The sequence below is a fragment of the Meleagris gallopavo genome, chromosome Z (genome assembly GCF_905368555.1).
Source record: "Meleagris gallopavo chromosome Z, MGAL_WU_HG_1.1, whole genome shotgun sequence".
Lineage (NCBI taxonomy): Eukaryota > Metazoa > Chordata > Aves > Galliformes > Phasianidae > Meleagris > Meleagris gallopavo.
The window spans coordinates 75,614,052-75,634,556 of NC_139435.1; the positions used below are offsets into that span (position 1 = coordinate 75,614,052).

At 43.4% G+C, this 20,505-nt stretch overlaps 1 protein-coding gene across 2 annotated transcripts in view; it reads left to right on the top strand.

Moving 5' to 3' along the window:
- Positions 1-17,660, top strand: part of ELP1 (elongator acetyltransferase complex subunit 1) — a 33,907-nt gene extending 16,247 nt beyond the window's left edge. For both annotated transcript variants that reach the window (XM_010726180.3, XM_019610702.2), the window contains exons 15-36: positions 431-534; positions 1,326-1,379; positions 1,479-1,584; positions 2,168-2,283; positions 2,987-3,060; positions 3,685-3,763; positions 4,033-4,112; positions 4,904-5,044; positions 6,392-6,477; positions 7,060-7,208; positions 8,122-8,245; positions 8,676-8,773; positions 9,916-10,117; positions 11,425-11,486; positions 11,921-11,983; positions 12,124-12,184; positions 12,774-12,887; positions 13,569-13,680; positions 14,911-15,038; positions 15,448-15,602; positions 16,521-16,599; positions 17,465-17,660. In XM_010726180.3, the coding sequence (XP_010724482.3) occupies positions 431-534; positions 1,326-1,379; positions 1,479-1,584; positions 2,168-2,283; positions 2,987-3,060; positions 3,685-3,763; positions 4,033-4,112; positions 4,904-5,044; positions 6,392-6,477; positions 7,060-7,208; positions 8,122-8,245; positions 8,676-8,773; positions 9,916-10,117; positions 11,425-11,486; positions 11,921-11,983; positions 12,124-12,184; positions 12,774-12,887; positions 13,569-13,680; positions 14,911-15,038; positions 15,448-15,602; positions 16,521-16,599; positions 17,465-17,556 (2,279 nt within the window). In that variant the 3' untranslated portion in view covers positions 17,557-17,660. The remainder of the gene's footprint in view (positions 1-430; positions 535-1,325; positions 1,380-1,478; positions 1,585-2,167; positions 2,284-2,986; positions 3,061-3,684; positions 3,764-4,032; positions 4,113-4,903; positions 5,045-6,391; positions 6,478-7,059; positions 7,209-8,121; positions 8,246-8,675; positions 8,774-9,915; positions 10,118-11,424; positions 11,487-11,920; positions 11,984-12,123; positions 12,185-12,773; positions 12,888-13,568; positions 13,681-14,910; positions 15,039-15,447; positions 15,603-16,520; positions 16,600-17,464) is intronic.
- The last annotated feature ends 2,845 nt before the right edge of the window (positions 17,661-20,505 follow it).

The following is a 20,505-nucleotide window of genomic DNA, read 5'->3' on the forward strand; positions in this document are numbered from 1 at the left end:
TGTGTTAAGAGGTTCAACGACAATTTGTCTTGCACTGACAATGGGTAGTTGATGCGCTATTTCATGTTCTCTCTGCTCATAGAAATTGATGAAAATCAGTGATTTTTTTAAAAGCACTTAACTGCTGCTGATAATGATAGCTGACTTTGTGATTTGAAAAGCACATGATTGTTTTAGAGCCGCTAGGAGAGATGATTGACTGCCACCCCATTGGCACTTCACAATATGTAGTGGAATAAAAGTGCTGCAGAGCCCTGGAAGTTTTCCAGCATTGTTTCTGCTGTTATCTGGGACATACGTCAGCATTCCTCTTCTCTCTGTTAGATACTGTAGCTTATTCCCAGATGTAGTTTTCTTGGGATTTATGATATGTGGCTGTAACGTCTAGATCTATGATTGATTGGAAAACTATCTGATCTTTGCTTTTTAGAGGCTTCTACTCCAGTTCTTGAGCCCTGGCAGACTAGCAGTGGCTGTGCTCTCCAGTTCCCTCACCTTTGCATGCAGACTTCTATCACAAGGATTGGTGGTGAAGTAAGTAAGACTAAGCAGTCTCACTTCCCAAGTGAGTTGCTGTCTGCATCAGATATACACCATAATACTCTGCTTCTCAACTCTGTTCTTTATGAGTTGCTACACAGAGCTGAGAGCATATATTTCCTTTTTTTTTCTAGAGCATTTCTGATGATTTGCAGTTAAAAGTGAATCTTCTCTTTCTGTTAATATAATAAACAATGTCGTTTAAGAACAAGAAATTTCATTTTTAAGATTTCCAGCTGTCACTACCACGCTTTCTATGAAATTAGCATTTTGCTCTCTTTTATCTGATGTTATCATATTAGCAAATATGGCTGTACTGTTTTATTGGAGATAAACAACTACTGTTTTTCCTATTAGTGATGATTTCTTGGTAGACATTCCTTAAACTGTTGTAGCGAGCTGTTTTGCTGTTTTTTTCAGGTTTTCTTTCCTTCAGTGAGTATCCAGGTGAAGGTTGTATGGAGTTGTTTTGTCCTCCTATTCTCTGTAATTTTGGACCAAAAGCTGCTGAAAAGAAACGCAAACTGAATGTTCTGGTGTGGCTTCTGCATGTTTTGTTACTGTGCTGTTTGTGTGACAGGGTAAACCAAGCTGGGTTTCCAGCTAAGAGTGTTTAGAAATACTTAGCTTCCAGATATATTGGTTGCATGATTTCCTTTCAATTCCTCTAGGTAATTCATGTGAGGTTCTTGATACTTAATCAGAAGGTACTTGAATCCATTGGGAGCCAGCGTGGTGAAACTGGAGGTTGTGAGACTTATGCTTGTCATCCTTTTTGTTTACAGGAGGTGATCTTGGGCCTCACAGATCGGTGTCGGTTTTTCGTTAATGACACTGAGGTACCAACATGTTTTCCCCTCATTCCATCCCCTTTTTCTCTGCCAAAGATTTGTCCTGTTCTGCTTCAAACAGAAATAAAAGTAGTTATTTTTCTGCAGGTTGCATCCAACATCACCTCATTTGCAACATACAATGAGTTTTTGTTGGTGACGACCAACTCCCACACCTGTCAGTGCTTCTGTTTGAAGAATATGTCAGTGAAAGGTAAACACCACTTCTGCCTGCCTGCTCCTGGCAGCTCATGGCCATTGTTTTGGGACTGCAATGTATCTCAGTTTTTTGTATCCAAACCTGCTTATTTGGGTCACTCAGAACAGCTACTTAACAGAGGTGGAGAGCTGTTCTTAAAAGTCTGTTAGATAGCAAGGAGCACAAGGGACATTAAAAATCATGCACTCCTCCCAGGTAGCAGGTTTTGTCTTAAAGTTGTCCCTTTGTTCTATCTCTCACCTTCAGAGCCAAAAAAAGAAAACATTCTCTGTTCTTCAAAGGTGTGTGGGTCCCAGAAAGGTGAGAATGGGTCCCAACAGAAAGAGTTTCTGGTAGTATCTGACTGTGAAGGAGGTGGGGACCTCAGGAGAAGTCCGATGACAGCTTACTGGTGCTATACACTTTTCCCTCTTTCTCTCTTCTGATGCATGAAGCATTAATGGCCCTCAACCTGTCAGCAGCCATTCAGAATATCTTTGACTGAGCTGGTACAAGGTCGCAGAGCTATGTATGAAAGCCTGACTGGGTAGCGCTGTGCTGTGGTCTGCGTGGATGCTGATAACTGTGCTATCTTCAGCCCTTCAGGTTGCCCTGAGCAGTGTTGCAGCCCCCAACAACGAGACCTTGCGCAAGGTGGAGCGAGGATCACGTATCATCACTGTTGTACCTCAGGACACAAAGGTTGTACTTCAGGTCAGTGCTCTGCTCATGTCTGTTGAGGTCTCCTGTCTGTGTGTACAAGGGTTGTCTCAGCAGGTTGCTGGTCAGACTGCAAATAATGCATGTAGTGCTGCAGGGCTGCTCTCCTGTTCTTTTCCAGCTCAGTGTCAATCTCCAGCTGCCTAGCTAGATAAGGAGTGGTTTTGAGCATGGCTTTGGGAGTTAAGATTCAGTACGGGCAACTGAGTATGCAGTGAAGTGGGGAGTACTGTTCAAATTCCTATGGCAGAGGTAGTGTAATAGTATTTGTTATGGCCTCTCCTGTGAATCTCAGACCCACTTCTTAAATGAAGAAGCTCTCCATTACACTTGGAACTGAGTTTGGAGAGCTGTGCTCACTGTGAGAATCAGCGCAAGCTCGCAGAGAAGGATTTTGTTGAAGTGCATCTCTAGAGGTCTGTAGTTTGACATCTTCCTTAATGCACCACTAACATGAAAGTTAGATCAGACTACTCTCAGTGTCGTCCTATTGAGTGGAGTCCAATCTTCTGAGGAAGGAAAGTTTTTAAGCTGAATCAATTTTCACATATTTTTCCATGTTCATTTGAATTGTCCTTTGAAGTGAAAAAATAGGCCTGTGTCACCTGCAAGTAGCAGCAAGCCTGCCCTCACTTTGCCTTTCATGTAGGCAGAGTAGCTACAAATAAATAAATGTGTGGATCTTCTTTTGGTGTAGATGCCAAGAGGAAATCTGGAGACTGTTCACCATCGAGCTCTGGTTCTTGCCCAGATTCGAAAGTGGCTAGACAGGTAAATGGCACCAGTGTTCTCTGGTCTTCCCTAACCCATTCTGAGCTGTTGAGCAGCTGGCTGGCTGATCCTCTGCTGCAGGTTGGTGGGAGACTAGTCTGAAAATAACTGTCTTTGTCACTAGGAGTGAAACAGTTTCTAGGATCACCAGCTACCAGTCTAGTTTTTGGCTGTACTGCCTTACACTTCATCACTGAAGGGCTTGTTTGCTGAGACTATGTGGGTGGGAGAGATCTTGCTTAGTTCCTTTCTCCAGATACCTTGATGATTTCATGATTTACCTTGCTATTTTTCATATTGTGTTTGTTTAATCACTTCACATTCAAGTTTTCTGAAACAGAATTTGGTCCATGAGATTCAAATGTATTTTTCTAAGACAGGAATGAGGAACCAGTGCCTGTCTCACTTTCCCAGCATGAGCTGCTGGTCTGTTTCACTGCAGAGGCTGGCAGTGAGCAGAATTGGCATTGCACATTTTTTTCTGGAGAGCAGTTTACATGGCTTATTGCCTCGACTGTTGTTCCCCTCCAGTTGGCTCTGTGATCACCTCTGGTCAGTTACCTCTATTTGTGGGTATTGTACCTGCCCAGAATGTAAACTATCCTGTTTGACTCTTCCCCTTAGGCTTATGTTCAGGGAAGCATTTCAGTGTATGAGGAAGCTGAGAATCAACCTCAATCTTCTCTATGACCACAATCCCAAGGCAAGTATACCCAGTTCTGTGGTGTTCTTTTTCATATTTATCCAGACTGGTGGGATTCTTTCATGCTGAACATTCATAGAATCATAGAATGGCTTGGATTTGGAAGGGACCTCAAGAATCATCAACCTCCAACTCCCCTGCCTCATCCAGGGCCACCTCCATATTTAATACTAGGCCAGGCTGCCCATTCTGATAAGGTCTTTGAACATGCTCCTGTAAATAATGTACTTTTTCAGAATAACAGTGGTAATACTCTTGTTCATTTTCAGGTGTTTCTGGAAAATATAGAAACCTTTATCAAGCAAATAGATTCTGTGAACTATATCAACTTGTTTTTCACAGAACTGAAGTGAGTATAGTTCTGCAAATGGAAGCTAACAAGTAATCAGTGGTGGTGGATTATTTCACCAAAATATTGGCAGCTCTTCAGTCTGAGTGGAATGATTCAATCTGAAGTCTGGCATGTTGGGTCATAAAAATTCAAGTAAGATGAATAGTTCCAGTGTGTCTTTTTGAGAATTCATATTTGCAGGCTGTCATTAGATTTTTCCAGTAAAGGATCAGGACACTGCGTGCTTTGGCTTGTCTTCTGTTTTGCTCTACCAGGGTAAATGTGAATAGAGAATGTTCTGTGCCTCCATAAAGAGGGGCAAGACAGCCTACTGGCTGTCAAGACAAGAGGCTTTAAAGCATTCACAATTTCAGGGCTTTTCAAGCTTGTTGAAGTACATAATTGTTTGAGAGCTGGAGCTACCACTCAGCTACTCTGTTTTATTTTCAGTTTTGACCTGACCTTAAATCTTTATCTGGAAGTAAAAGCACATGGCTTAATTTTCAAAAGTGCTCTGTGCTCAGCATCTCCACAGTCGATTGAGTAGAATACTCAGATAGCCTTCTGAATTCTGTAAATTGTGGTAGTTCTGACTAGATGTTCTTCAGTGCCTCTTTTGGTTGAGAGTCAATTCAGATGGGTGAGAAATGTTGGAGAGCTTTGTCATAATGTCGCGTTTTGTGTCTGTACTGAATGACTTACAAGCCATTTTGTTGAGTAGTTACCTTCTGCAGGTTTTAATATTATTGTCTCTGCTCTGAGCTAGATTAGGAACCACACTAGTATTCACAGTGTATGTTTTTATGTAGAGATGAAGACTTCACCAAGACTATGTACCCATCTCTGAGCAGTAGCCGTAATGATCAACCACATCAGCAACCTGAACAGAAAAAAGTGAACCTCATATGTGATGTGATGAGAGTTGCCATGGAGTGCATTGACCCCCAAAAGTGAGCATTTTCTTATTGTGGGTGAGGGCACGATCGGAGAGACTTCTTTTAAATCACTTACAGAAAAGGGAAGCTGTCCTTAAGATCAGTTATTTTGCTTTGGATCCCCTGAGGGGAACTTGTGCTCTGCAAAACTTATGTAGCCATACCTTTTGCTTTCTGAGGATGGTCTTCTGAAAAGTACTGTGTCCAGAAAACTCATCAGATAGTAAAACATGTTTTCCCATAATTATTCAAGTAATAGAGGCAGGAGGCCTGCAGGGGCTTTAAAAACAAACCCAGTGTACGAACGCTCTGTGTAGCGTGGAGGATGGGAGATGTGAGCAAGGTTATCACCCCAGGGACATCAGAGAATCGTTAAGGTTGGAAAAGACCTCTAAGATCATCTAGTTCAACCATCCACCAACCACCAGTATTGCCCACAAAACCATGTTCCTAAGTACCAAATCTACCTTCTTAAACACCTTTGCTTTAGGGAGCAGATGGCCTCTCTGAAAAATCTCAGCTGTTCTGTCCGAGACTGAGCTATTTTTGTGTATCTTCTTCTGTATTTCAGAACGGTTACCTTTCTGTCACCACCCTTCTTGGATGAATCAAGCCTAGATGGGGTGGGAAACTAGGATCGTAGCGGTGGTTAGTGAAGGAAAGTGCTAAACCATGGATAGCTTATGTGTGAAACAGTGGATAGAGAAGCAATGGACAGTGGGTTGCTGCTGAACATTGAACATTTAGACAGCTTATGTCAAACAGTTTTGGTGAACAAGCTATACCATTAGCTAGGAAACTTACCTGAAAACTTAGGAAACCTATTTTGAAATAGTACATGAGAAGCATATCAAAGTGTAAATAAGCTCCAAAAAAGCTTTCCCTTCCTTTACAAGAAAAGACCATTTTCATACCAAGATTTGATCTGGAAAATTGTGGCCAGCTACTGAGCTTTCAGAGGGTTTTTTTCTCTCCATTTATGTTGTCTGGCATGGGAAAAAAGCTTATTCTACTCAAAACACACCTTCAGTGCTGTGTTACGTTAAGGGAAACATGCTAAATTAAATAAAACAAAAATCTATACATTCTGTTCTCTTACCTTTTCCTGCTTTCTTTGAGAAAGCTTAGAAACTGAGAAGTTTATTTTCAGAGAATGGTTGGGATTGGCAGGGGCCTATGAAGATTATCTAATCCTACCCCTCTGCCGTTGGGCAGGGGTATCTTTCACTGGATCCAGTTCTTGAATCTCCATCTGAACTTCTTCTTCAATGTAAACTAGACCTCGCGTAGTATATGCTAAAATTGGAAGAAGCAGTTTTTCTGCTGTCCCACTTTTTCATTTACTGCTTCTGTTTTCTTCAGATACTGCCTCTCAATACTGACAGCACACGTGAAGAAAAATCCTCCGGAATTGGAAACTGCTCTCCAGAAGGTTCATAATCTTCGAGGTGTTGTATCAAGAATGCAAAAGTGTGTTGAAAATGTGTGGAGTTTGCAGGAGCTTACGTTGTTAGCATAATTTACCTGGAAGTTATTTTAACATGGCTGTTTGTGGAGGCTGTCAGAAAACAAATGTCTCTGAAACTGCCGTTAATGAAACAGCAGTTTGTCAGCTAAAAATGTTGTATTTGCCCTTTCATGTAGCTAATCCTTTCATGTAGGAATGGCAGCAAATAGCCCAGAGCTGGAGCTGTTCTCCATTTCAGAACTCCATTTCTCCCAGCATGAAATAGGCATTCCCTATTCTCGGTCCTGGTATCTTCATCTGGCAAATTTTACTTTTCATTCTTTGCTGTTAATTCTGTCTTGTCACTATTGCACATTTCAAAAGTTATTGTGCTCGGCTGAGTCCTTGAAGTTGCCTGGGAAAGCCTCTGCAAACAGCCAAGTAACACTCTCCTACAAGACAGAATGAGCCATTAATTTGATGGTCTTTATGCAGTTAAGTACATGCTATACATTGCATCCCTGCCTTAGGCCAGGGCTCCACTAATAATAATGAAATCTCATGCTTTATTCTCCTATTACAGAGAACGTTTCTCCAAATGTTGGAGCTGTGAGTGCAGAGGAAGCACTAAAGTACCTGCTTTTCCTTGTGGATGTCAACGAATTGTATGATTATTCCCTGGGCACGTATGACTTTGATTTAGTCATCATGGTGGCAGAGAAGTCTCAAAAGGTCTTGGCTTATGGTTCCAGTTAATCATTTTTCTACATTCCCAAAGGTTCCTTGTAGCCTGTGAATCAGACCACACGTTTTGCTAGTTGTAGCTTTCTGCCAAGCAGCATTTCAGTCACACACAAAAGTCCTGCATGTGTTTGGCATGATGCTAGGAACGTGGCGTACCTTTGCCTCTATTATCACCTGTTGAGAGCATTTTAGGAAATTTGGTCATACTCGAGGTGAAATAGGGCTTTTTTAGAGCAGCACTGCCAAGCTGGGAAGGACTGTGATCTAAGGTGTTGTGCCTGCATGCATTATGTTTCCAATTCTGTGCCCATTTCATTTTTACTTAGTTAGCAGTGGCTACAATACTTGAGTATGTTGCAGTGTGCATAGTTTGAAATCTTTTCCAAAGGGTCTTTACAGAGCTTTCTGAGGTTACCACAGGGCCTGTTACCCACCAACTGAAACATACTGCTCATATTAACAGAAATGTGATTTTTATGACTTCTGGAATGGAAGACACCAATCTATTTTACAGCTGTAAATTTATACATGATAGTAGCTAACAGTGAACAATTTTTGATGTGATACATATTGTATAGACAGACTTGAATTTTAATAGATTCATAGAATGGCCTGGGTTGAAAAGGGCCATAGTGATCATCCAGTTTCAACCCCCCTGCTGTGTGCAAGGTCACCAGCCACCAGACCAGGCTGCCCACAGCCACATCCAGCCTGGGCAACAGTCTTTGGTTACTTCTGAAGTCCATCTGAGCTTGGTAATTTACTAATACGTATTCTTTAATGTAGCTTACATTTAAAGAAAAAGCCTCTCACATAAATTCAAATATTGGACTGTCTACTGGTGAAGATGGCGATGCTTAAGGGTCTTCTCTAACTGAATCACAGTTTTTATTCCTCACAGGACCCAAAAGAATACTTACCCTTCTTAAATACTCTCCGGAAAATGGAAACCAATTATCAGCGATACACAATAGACAAATACTTGAAGAGATACACCAAAGCTCTTGGACATCTCAGCAAATGTGGTAGGTGTTCTGCACATGCAGTGTATTTAAGGAGAAATTCTGCAGTGTGGCTTTTTTTTAGTTTGGAGTACCTACTGGGGGAAGAAAGAGAAGGATTGTACCAGGTCATTTCCTCTCCCCGTAATTCATGTGCTCTGTGGTTTCTGAGTGCAGCTTAAGGCAGGGAGAGTGGTGTCTACTGCCCTTTAATCATGAAGCACAAGTCTTGTTTTCTTGTCTGAAGGTGACATTTCCTCTGTTGACACTGTTGGCAAAAGTGAAGCAGACCTTAAGGAAGCGAATCCCTGGGATTTACAGTGGCAGAAGAGGTGTATTTGTTGCTCTCATACGCAAGCTTGGGTTTACTGCTTGTTATTGCAGTAACTGCCTGGGGGCTATAAGAGGCATTGCTTTCTATTTTGTCTCTGTAAGAATTAAAGTATTTCTACAGGTCCTGAACACTTCTCTGAATTTCTGAACTTGGTGAAGGATCAGAGTCTATATTGTGAAGCCTTGAAGCTGTATCCCTCCAGCACCCAGGAGTACAAGGTGTGTAAGCAGGTGACCCTGCAGTGTGCAGGTTCTTAATTCTCTCAGATGTGTTTACATATATCTCCAGCACCTTGAGTGAGGGAGGGCAGAAATGAGACAACGGCTGCTTGCCTTCAAGTTCTGCAGGGTGTTTCAGTGTTGTCTGAGACCTTTCTCCAACGTAATACAGGGAATTACCCTCAGTACTGAGCCTGCAATGTCTGGGCATCAAGAGGGTGACTGTTATTTCTTCGATCCCATGTCCAGGACAGCACCTGGGAGTCTGATGTTTGCTGTGCTGTCTTGTGCTATGCTAGTCTTGGTGTTTGTGATACAGGATTTCTCTGTGGCACTGCAGGTTGCACAGAGACATTTTGTTGTGTGTAGACATTTCTGGAGAGTGCTTAAGAGCTTGCAGTTCTTCTAGATAGACTATAGGGTCCATTGTAGATTTCAGTGCTACTGAAGAACTGTAGCTCATTCAAAGCTAAGGTAAAATACAAATGAATGCATTTAAATTAGTTTAATTTAGATTATGTAAATATAGAACAAACAAGCCTTTATAAAAGCAGTTGAAGAAATAAGAGGGGAGATGCAGAAACTGTCTATTTGCAACAAAGTGAGTGTGAAAAGGATTCTCCTGTTGAGGATGGCTCCGGTGGCTCTGGCCTGATGGAGACTTTCTTTATTCCTTCTGTATTGTTGCATTCAAATCCATCATCCCCTTACTAACAGAAACTGTGAGCTTTGAGAAGACTAGGGAAGCTCCATCTATTGATTCTGAATAGCCTGTGTAGGGCCTGCATTATCCTTTGTCTTTCACTCCTGGAGTGGCATTGTTTGGACAGATCTTTTCACAAACTTCACTCATCTGAGTAGGAAAGAAGGGGCTGATTTTCTGCAGTCTGTAGTATTCCCAGCCTGGAAAGTTAAGTACGTTATGGGGCCTCTGCTTTAGCTCTGTGTGAAATTTCTGCATATGCTGATCATCAACCCTGGGGCTGATACAAAGTTTGAAATGTTGGAACGTTGTGCCTGGAGGTTCTTCAGGGAAGAGCAGAAAAAGACTTCGGTGTGATGGCCACATAATTCTTTCTAGTGGAGGACTGCTGCTGACTCTACAGCTCATTTCTTACTTCTCTCTTGTCCCTGCCTTACAGGACATCAGCAGTGCATATGGGGAGTATTTGATCCAGAAGCAGCTTTATGAACAGGCTGCACTGATACTTGCTCGGGCTGGCATCTTTGAAAAAGCACTGGACGCCTTTCTGAGCAGTGGCAGCTGGCAGCAAGCCCTGTGCATGGCCTCTCGGCTAGGTTACACAAAGGAGAAGCTTTCCAGCCTGGCACGGACCATGGCAGGTAGGCTTTGAAAAGATAGAAGCGTGCAAACCTAAACTGGTTGTTCTTATTTCTGCTTCATTGTGATTTTTTTGCTGAAAATCAGTGAAAACCTCAGTTTTCAGCAGTGTTTTTCTTAAAGGGTTTGTGTGATTGCACATTGCCTTTGTTTCTCACTGGTACCAAAAAATGCTGGGCACCCAGAAGTTGCTAAGCTAGGTGTGGCCTTGGTTGCCCCAGACTGACTGGTTCTTGCACTCTCCTTGCAACCAGTTGTTGAAACCAAACCTTTTCCTTGGTTAGCCTCAGTAAACGGAGATTCCTTACAGTGTCAAACGTGACTGAGGCCTTTGGACATCATTGACAAATACTGCATGATCACAGAGCTTAAAGGCTGTTGGATAATTCAGTTATGCATCTTCATGTTTGCTCCTTGACTCCTGCTGGTAGCCAGGATCTGCAAAGCAATCTGTGTTCCTACTGCAGGAAAAAAAAGAAAAAAAAAAAAAGAAGTTTGTCTAAGAGTTTGTGCTCACTAGGAAACATCACCCTGTGTGCATGAGATGTGTTGTGGACCTGGCATCTATTTCAGCAAGACCAGTAGAGCATCATCCTGATTTTAGCTTACTCAGAAGCAGAGTTTATGAAACGTCCCGTAAACAGTGGGAATATGTGTGCTGGGACTGGTCTTCCAGATTTGGATATTTCAGTATTTTCTTTTTTTCTGTCAGTAAATGCAATTTGAATAGTTCATGTCTTCATGCTTCTTCTAATGGATCTCTTAAATCACAACTGTTATTTAGCAGGAGGTGAAGATAAAGCTGATGAGCTTGCTTTGATCAAGTTATTTCTTTTTTCCTGGCTCTGTGCATCACTTTCTGTCTTACACTGTAGCACGGAGGTCAGTGACAAAGCTGGTGCTGACCTTTAGGGACCTGGAAGTCCTGAACCTCACAGATTTGGTGCTTCCTGTCTGTACCTCAGAGAGCAGGAGGCAATTTTCTCCCAGCAGATAGCTAGTCTATGTGATGTGCTGAAGCTTTCAAGAGAGATTTCCTGTTTACATCCTACTTCCCTTCTCTTAGGGAGATTTGCATCTCACACTGCTGGGGAGAAGTTCTTTAAGTGGCAGTGAGTGCACCAGCAATTTTACAAGCAACAGGCAGATGATGTGGTATCATGCAGCCCTTATTTTATCAGGCAAATTAAGTAGGCATGTAAGCAGATTGAAAGTGCAGCAGTGAATGTAATGCTCTTTAGCTTTATAATTTTGTAGTAGAAAATTCAGCTGCTCCTGAAAAACTGAACTCCACCACCTTTTTTTGTAGGAAAACTGGTTGAACAGAGAAAGCATGCAGAGGCAGCCATGCTCGTGGAGCAGTACACTGAGGTAGTGTAATTGCCCTCTTGTCTGTACCTCTCTTCCTCTATTCTCCTGTGCCTCATTTGGCTCAATGTGTGCTGGTTATGGAAGTGTTGGGAGAACAGAGCAGATCCAGGTGGTACAGTGAGCAGGGGAAGGATGGAAAACCTGGCTCTGCTGCCAAGTATTCCGCTCTGCTTTGGTGTGAAAGGCTTTTGATTCAGAGATCTGAAGCATGAGTGCTGGAATAAAGAAGACTTAGTTCCAGAGGGCCTTCCCCTTAGAAAGAGACTTTTATTTTTAATTTCAGCCTTATGTTATAATTTTAGTGCTTCAGAGTACCCGTTACAGCAGTGCTGTTCTGACCAGTACTGCTGAAAAGAGGTGTACATCTGAACAGATGCTACCTGAATGTGTGCTACTAGCATCAGTAGCAGCACATGGTTGCGCTTCCTTTACAGGACTATGAAGAGGCTGTTATCCTACTCTTAGAAGGGGCTTTCTGGGAGGAGGCTTTAAGACTGGTAAGGCATTTCATATCTCAAGAACAAGAAATACTGTTTGGATTGCAAGAAGCGAAAATACTTTTTTTTAGCATACAGGAACAGGGATGGAATGTGGGTTGCATTTTTGAATAATACCTCATTTCCTTTTCCTGACCCAGATTCACAAGTATGATAGACTGGATATTTTGGAGACCAACTTCAAACCTGCCATAATAGAAGGTGAATATGTGCAAGAATCTGAGACTTGCTTGTGTTTTGTTGGTGAAAAACAGTTTTTACTGGGTCTGCAGAAAGCCACAGCACACTAATACTGGAAGCTCTGTGGAAGGATGCTTTGATTGCACCCAGCTGATGCTGCCCAGTTAACTGAAACAGTTATTTTATATCTTTATTCTCTCTTCGGTCCCGAAAGGATGATTAATCATTATTGGATGTTCTTTGTTCTCACGCTATCAGCAGTGAGTTCTATGAATTGAGGAATTTTGCTTAGCTTGGGCCTAATTAATGTGAAGACACGTGGCTACAGAGCGCTCTCTTACTGTATCAGAAACAGACTTTTGTTCCAGAGATGCTTGTTGTGGCAAGCATCTCAATTCATTCCATACACAGATGCATCTAAGTTGGTGACTCCCGTGCTACAAGCTTCCAATTTTTTCCACTCTGGTTATTTTATCAGCTTTGCTGCTGATCTCCAACGCTCTTGAAGGACTGTGCTCCCCTAGCCTCCTTGTGTAAAAACGCTCTTCTGACTCCTGCGTACAAATCTGTGTGTTCTTATCTTGGACTTGCTTTTTTTTATATTGTGCAGCTCAGAAAAGTCAGCTGATGTTCCTAGATTCTCAGAAAACTGCATTTCTGCGTCGTAAGAGTCGCCTGCAAGTGGTCCGAGAACTGAAGGAGAAGGCCTGTGAGAGCCTGCAGGGTTGGTATTGAAATGCATATGGCTTTCTCCTGTATAAGTAAATGTGATTATCTTTTCTTTGGTTGTTTTCTGTGGTTCCTATATACCCTTGTGCAGCTGTGCTCTTGTGTCTCTGGTGACTGTAGAAACAGCGTTTGTCTCACCCAGCACTCTCACTGTAGTTCATTTGACCTCGTTCTTACATAAAGATGCCCTTATTTTCAGTACTACCTGTGTCACAGCTTTCCTGGGATAAAAAAGCTAAACTCTACTGAAAGCTCTTCAAAATGAGACAGCATTGTCTCTGTAATGCCAGCTTACCCGTGTTAGATAGTGCTCAGCACATCCTTTGTGCTAAGAATCTACTTTGCACGTTCATCTGCTAGCTTACACAGGCTTGGAGATATTTTCTAAAAGCAGAATGTTCTGTTCTGGTCCAGATCTGTTTCTCTGAGATTGTCATTCTTCTGATTGTGGTGTTTAACAATCACAGTCCCTGCCAGGGCAGAAGAGCAGTGCTCTCAGTTTCTGTTTCTTCTTGTGGGCCGAGTCGTCTTCAGAGCCCTAAGGTTCCAATGTGCCAGCAGATAGAATGAATCTGCAAGGCTGCTTTTCCAGAAAGTACATAGATTACCCAAGGGGAAAACCTGGAATAACTGTGAGCTTTTCCCATACTGTGACAATTGTTGTTATGTTTTGCAGATTGTGAAGCGCCGTATTGCCCAGAATTTGACCTTTTGTCTGAAACCAGCAGTGTTGTGACACACAGCGACATGAGCAGCAGATACTCACACAGCAATTCAAGAATATCAGCGTAGGTTTCGCCTTTAAATTAGATGGTGGGTGGTGTGGCATCAGCCTTTGTTTGGGAGGGCAGCTTACTCGTGTTTGGCATGCTCCTTGAGCAGCTGTTAGTGTCTTGAAGCTGCTTTAATTGCAGGCGTTTCTTGGTTATTTTAATTCTTACTGGGGGAGATGGAGCTGAAGATGCCAGAAGCTGGTAGTGCAGCAGGAGCAGAATGACCAGCAGAGGGGCTGTGAGCACAGATGCTGCAGGGGCTGTCTCTGTAGGCAACGGGCTATATGTTGCCAGAATAGCTGAATGTAGGATGCTTGGCACAGGAAATGGGCAGTTTCTCAAACATTAACAGCTTGTGCAAAGGGCTTATTATCTTTGTCTTAAGTTTTGCATTTTTAGTAGTTAATGGAATTATGGAGCGGTTTGGATTAGAAGTAACTTTAAAGCCCACCCAGTTCCAACCCCTTGTCAGGGGTAGAGTTTCCTCCCGCCAGTTCAGGCTGCCCAGGCTGTCCTCTGGTCAGCCTGTGCCAGCACCTCATCACCCTAATTGGGGGTTGTTATTCAATTATTGTATACCTATTCTCTTTCCACAGTGGGTTTCTTTGTTGCTTTTGAGCGCTTTTAATGTAAGCTGCAGGATTAGGCAGCTGCGATAATGACTTCTGAATTACCTGTCTGAAATGTGGAAAAGGTGCAGTTATGGAAAAAGTGGGCTTTTTAGGGCACTGGCCGTGGCTCAGATTAAATGGGAAGAAAATACAACCTTAATATTCAGCATGTCCGTAGCAGGGTGAGATGACATTGGGGCATTAAGTTACTGACTCGTGATAAGAAGTTGCTTTCCTGTAATAATGGATCAGGAGCTGAACTGTATTAGCGCACACATAGAGGAGAAAACAGAAAAGAAAATGTGCCAAAGCAAGTGCAGACTCCGACTCCAAATAGTTGTAAGTGAAGTTCAACTGCTAGTGACTACTGTCAGAAGTTTAGCTGACGCTGTACTTGGACCAATGCTTTGACCTTGCTGGAACACAGAGGAGACAAGATTGTGCAGCTTCCCAGCCCAGCTACTGAGTCATGTTGCAGACCACAAAGTAAGCTGGTGGAGTACTTTTGAAAAGACTCACACAGATATATCAGCCTACAGGCAGCCCCTTCTTAAACTGAAGAGTTTAAGAGTTGGCTTTCCTTCAGACTTCGCCTGTGCTGTGCACAGTAAAACCAAGCATCCTCCTTTCCTAGGCGATCCTCGAAGAACCGCCGCAAGGCCGAGCGCAAGAGATACAGCTTGAAAGAGGGGAGTCCTTTTGAAGATATGGCCCTTCTGGAAATTCTGGGAGAAAATGTCCGTGCTGTTGATTCTGTGAAGGGTATGATATGGTGGTTTTAATCTGCTCTCTGACTTCAGAGCACAGCCAACTGGGGCAGCGTGCTCCCTGTGCTCCCTCTGGTTCGTAGTGGGTGTGCTGGGGAGAGGAGCTTCATGGTACATAAGCTGTCTGTGGTGGACTTTGATTTGGTTTATTGGCCTCTGCTGGGAGGTGCACCTAACAGTGTGAGCTCTCCTCCTTTGGAAGTCTGGGAGCAGAGAAATAAGGACTTATCAGTGCCAGGGCAGGATTGGTTCACATTTATACTGGGGCACTGTAGTATCTGGGTAGGAGCGGAGAGCCAGTTCTGATTTGCAGCTCTTTCCTGTGCCTTGGTACCAGAGCAGTACTGCTGTTTATTTAGCACACCTGTGTGAAGTGCCATTGCTTGTTTCTGCTCCTTCTGCAGGAGACGTACACGTCCTTCTGAAACAGCTTGTGCTGTTTGGTTTTGATGAGCAGGCTGAGGGGCTGCAGCAATTCCTGGAAGAAGTTCTGCAGTTGATGGAGACCTCAATCCCAGAAATCTGGACTCCAGCCTTGCAGCAGAGTTCTCTCAACCCGGTCTGTACTTGTTCTCATTACCTGTAATGTCTGCTGCACAATATCAAGTAACTGGTAGTGTTCTGCGGTCTCCAGTAAAGCGTACAGAATATTTCCCTGGCTTTCTAAGTCTGCCCTTTCCTACAGAGTTTAGGCAAATGATCTGTGCAGTGTATTGGAGCACTGTACCTTCCAATTCCAAAATTTATGCAGCATGAAACGTATGACAGATACAGCTTCCTGTGGAACAGAGGAATACTCTTTTATTTCATAGCCCAAGTGGTTGAATTTTAGCGTGGAATTTTATGTAATGGAAAAGTGGTTGTCCACCCTTAGTGTCATGAGATGAACAGCAAAAAGATGGATCATTGTAGTCTGGACCAGTGTATCATGAGGAGTATTCTGCATGTGGATGCGTTCTGTCACACCTGTGGGCTTCAGCTTCACACAAGTAGAAAATCACAAGGATACTACTAGTTTCCTTGCAAAGTAAAATATCAAAATATTTTTTGAGCGCTCAAGGTGAACTCAAATTATTCCCCAGTATCTTCTCTGTAACTGAGATTAATCTGCCCACTCACAGGCAGATTAAAACCATTGATTGTGGTAGAATGCTGAGGCTCTCCAGTGAACTTTAAATGTTGCTGGTACATGCAATGAAAGTAATTCTGCCAATTCATGACACTTAAAGCACAGGAAAGAAGTGCTGAGATGGAGATCCTGTGTCTTGAGAAGTTGTCTCACAGCAGTTCCGTATTTCTGCCTCTTCTTTGTTTTTTCTGAGACATTACTGGGCTTTGATCCCATATTTGTGATTGTTTTAAACTCAGATCTCCTGCAGCCAACTGCTTCCACTCTCGTCAACAGTTTTCTGTGTAGACATCCATACTCTGGGACTTGCTTTGTGCCAGTTTGAGCATGGGTTTTGCTTCTCCACAGGTCCTGGGACCCAATTCAACTGCAAACAGCATTATGGCTGCCTATCAGCAGAAGAGGATGGTTGTTCCTGCTGTACAAGGTTGGTACAGGCTGCTGGTTAGGTGTGGCTGTGAAGCACCATTGTGGCCAGCAGTATTGCAGTTTTTTCATCTGTAGGAGTTTCGCTTTATGTTATGGTGTCACCTTTTGGAGAGTGAGCACCCTTCTTAATAAGGTTTTGTGTGCTCTGATGCACTGTGTTAAAACTACTTCCTGAGTTGTGCTGCTCCTGATTTTCTGTGTGTTTAGCCTCTGTATGTTGTGGGGGAACTGGAAGTCTCTTTTCATAAGGGTGTGTCAGGTCATTCTGCTTGTACTTTATGAATTTATCTTTTTGTCCAATGCTGGCACCTCATCCAGGTTCTGTAGCAGGTGAGTCTATAGGATTTCGTGGTGCTTGGTCACCTTGAAGCCCTTGTAGCTGATACAATTTTAAAGCTGAGAGACATGCCATTTGTTTTTCCGCTTTGCACCTAGTACTGGAACTGCCAGGAAAAAATCTAACAAACCCCTGGATGTGACCTACCCACTGCTGCTTGGCTGGGCTGGGCTGGCTCCTTTTAGGCACGGCCCACAGCTCTAGCTGGCTGTTGAGTGCAACAACACAGCAGAGATGTCCCAGCTGCTGATGAATGATCCGAGTCCTGCTTTCTGTCACAAGCCGTTGCTCTTCATTCCAAACGATATCGCTGAGCAGAGAGGGGACTTGATTTATCAAAGGGGTCGATTTCTCCATGCGGTCCTGCTGGGCAGTCTTCAGTGTGGGCTGGTGATATTTGCTGAAAGGCGATGCTGTCTGAGACTTTTTGGTGTTCTTTGATGGAAAAGGATGCAAGCTGACTAGATGATAGATCCTGAGGAAACCATACTGCTCTATTCTGACATTTGTCATCTTTGTCTTTCAGATTCAGAATTACTCATTGCACCAAAACTCAATAAAAGTCTACAGTGGAAGCTACATCTTTTCCAGTCGAGGAATAATGAATTTCCAGAATAAGGAATAATGAAAAGTCAAGGAATCCCAATGGACTGTGAAATGTTACTTTTCATTATATGCTTTCATTACACCTTTATTAAAACATTATTGTCCTTGCGTTCCTATGGCTCTTGTGCAAGCGAATGATCCTTCCAACTGATGTAACTTTGACCCATTGTTTGTGAGGTTGGGCAGTAACAGGCTGTGTGGCTCTGAGCATTGCTGGCTAAATCCAACTTCTGCCACTGCTGTTCCCTGCCTTCTGGATGAAGCAAATCCCCCACTGCTCCATGGGTTCTGTTCTCTGCTGTCACTTCCTCTGTGGATGATGAAGATGGGCCATATTTTAAGCTGTTCATCCTGATTTAGCAACCTCACCAGTAAGGTGAGGTTGCTAATAGCAACTGCTAATAGTTTTGCTAATAGCAAACTGCTATTAGCAGTTTGCTAATAGCAAACTTTGCTAATAGCAAACTGCTGTTGCTAAACAAATAAGTCTTCTCTTCTGAAGTTGGTTGCTGGTAATACGAGGTTTTCATTGGAAAATCAGCGTTCACATCAGAGTGAACGCTGTAGCAGTAGCAGCCATCACTAGTGATCTTGCAGCAGGAGGTTTGGGCACACGAGGATGTGCGTAACAGTGGGGTTGGGTGTTAGCACTGCACACAGACAGTTAATACTGCCCTAAGTATCTGCTTGATGGCACTGGCAGGTCAGCAGCTGTACCATGCATATTCTGCATGTTACCGCAGAACCATTTCAGATGAAAGCTGGTGTAAATCAACACCTAAGAACTAGTTTTTACTGAATAGTTCTGCAGTCTGACAGGAGAAGTAACGGCAGCAGCCCTGGGAGCAGAGGAAGGGGACAAACTCAGCAGGCAGGGTGCTGCTTCAGGAGGAAGCCTCCCTGCCTCTCCTTCCCCTTGGTTGATTTTGGCCTAGCAGCCGTTCAGTTTGACGAGAGCCTTTTGGATAGACTGCTGAAACAGTGCCAGCAGCAGCAAGGTACTTCCTGTCACTGACCTGCGAGCTGTATTCTTGCTACTTGACATTAGCACACCTCGAGCTGCAGGTTGTTATTTTCTTGATGTGAGAACCCCATTGTGCTGAGGTGGCCCTAAGAGCTTGAATTGTACATGTTGTGCTGGCCTGGTATTGTTGGGGAGCAGTGGTGGAGCAGTCCTTTGTCAGTGTTGCATAAAGCACTAGAGTTAATCTTACTTTTCATTGTCTCGAGGTCCATTTCCAAGCTATTTTCTCAAGCCTATTTTCAAGTATTGTGATGAGGCTATTTGGGCCTCTTTAAATAGCAAATGACATGAAAGGCTGCAGTGAATAGCAGGTTATTTGATGGATTTGGGTTTTCGAATTTGGTAGACAAATCTGGTCCCAAATGACACATGGAGACAATCTCAGTGCAGCCTTTCAGTACTTGGAGGGTTCTTGCAAACCGGAGGAACACCAGCTTGTTATGTGGTCTGATAGTGGTGGGACAAGGGGGAACGGTTTTAAACTGAAAGGGAAAAGAACACTGGATATTAGAAGGAAATATTGATTCAGGGGGTTATGAGGCACTGGCACAGCTACCCAGAGAAGCTGTGGACCCCCATCCCTGGAAGTGCTCAAGGCCCTGGATGGGCCCTGGGCAGCCTGAGCTGCTGAGGGCTGCAGCCTGTGCTGCAATCCTACCCACAGCACATGGTTGGAACTGAATTTTTCGTATTTGGAAAAAGAGGTCATGAGGATTGTGCGACCCTCTTACACCTGGTGCTAGGAAATGCTTAGGTCTTGTTCAGCCTGCTATACTGTCCAGAATATTTCCTTAGTAAGGAACTCAAGAAAAGGTAAAACTGGCTTCATGAGGATTTGATTTACACTTCAGGTCCTTCAAAGTGTGTATTGCTTTTTGTGTGTGTGTCATGCTGGTGGTCAAAGCTGAAGGCCCTCTGGTTTTAGAGATGTTCTCCCATCAAGATAAAATCAATTCAAATCTGACGTCCTGGAGGAGGAGTGCTTGGTAGACCACTGATACATTAACTCATCTCTGAGCTCCTTCTTTTTTCTCTCTACCTCACCTGTCCTGAGTGAGCTCAGGCAACGGGGGAACAGCTGGAGTCAGTGCCTTTACCATGACTGAAGTTCAGCTTCTGCTTCAGCAGCAGCCAGGGGTTTCCCTCCCCTGCATTTCTCCATTGATGTTTCTTTTGCTTTCTTTGCAGTGCATCTCACTTTGAAATACGCTATGGCTTAGCTTTACAGATACATTGAATTTTCTCTGCAGAGGCTCTTCCAAACAGATGCAGTTGAAATAATTATAGGAAAAATACAGATAATTTAAGAAACGTCCAGATTTCTGACTAAATGTGCTTCTGTGGAAGCCTTATCATTAGTGAGAATTCTGGCACTAATCTTTACATACAGAAAAGGCACGCTGTCACAAACGTGACACAGCTGCAGCACACATCCTACACTTCAACTACAGCAAAGAGTAGAAGGCATATGCTCTTGAATTGGATCAGGTACCTTTTGTCTGTGATGCTGTCCTAGAGGAAGCATTTCCTAAAAATGCAGGGAGCATCGTGCTGTTCTCACACCTGTAAGCCCAGAGCGCCTGAAAAACGGAGTGAGGCAGAATAGACCCTCTGGTCCAGACAGCATTCCAGAGCTCTTTTTGTGTGCCCCTCTTCCTGTACATACCTACCACTGTGGATGAGACAATGTGGGCAGGCAGCAGGTCCGCTGCAAAGCCACACTTAAATAACCTGCACTAATGTCTACAACTTCAGCCTTACTTTCCTCTGTGGCCTTCAAGCAATCCTTGGTCCTTGGAGCATCCTTTATGGGTTTCCCATGGCATAGTGGTGGTGTGTTTGCAGACCTTTCCAGTGCATCTCTTACTTCCATAGACAAGGGGTGGAGAAATTGGCAGCAGCAGTTTTACTGATGTCACTGACTTACGACATCAGAT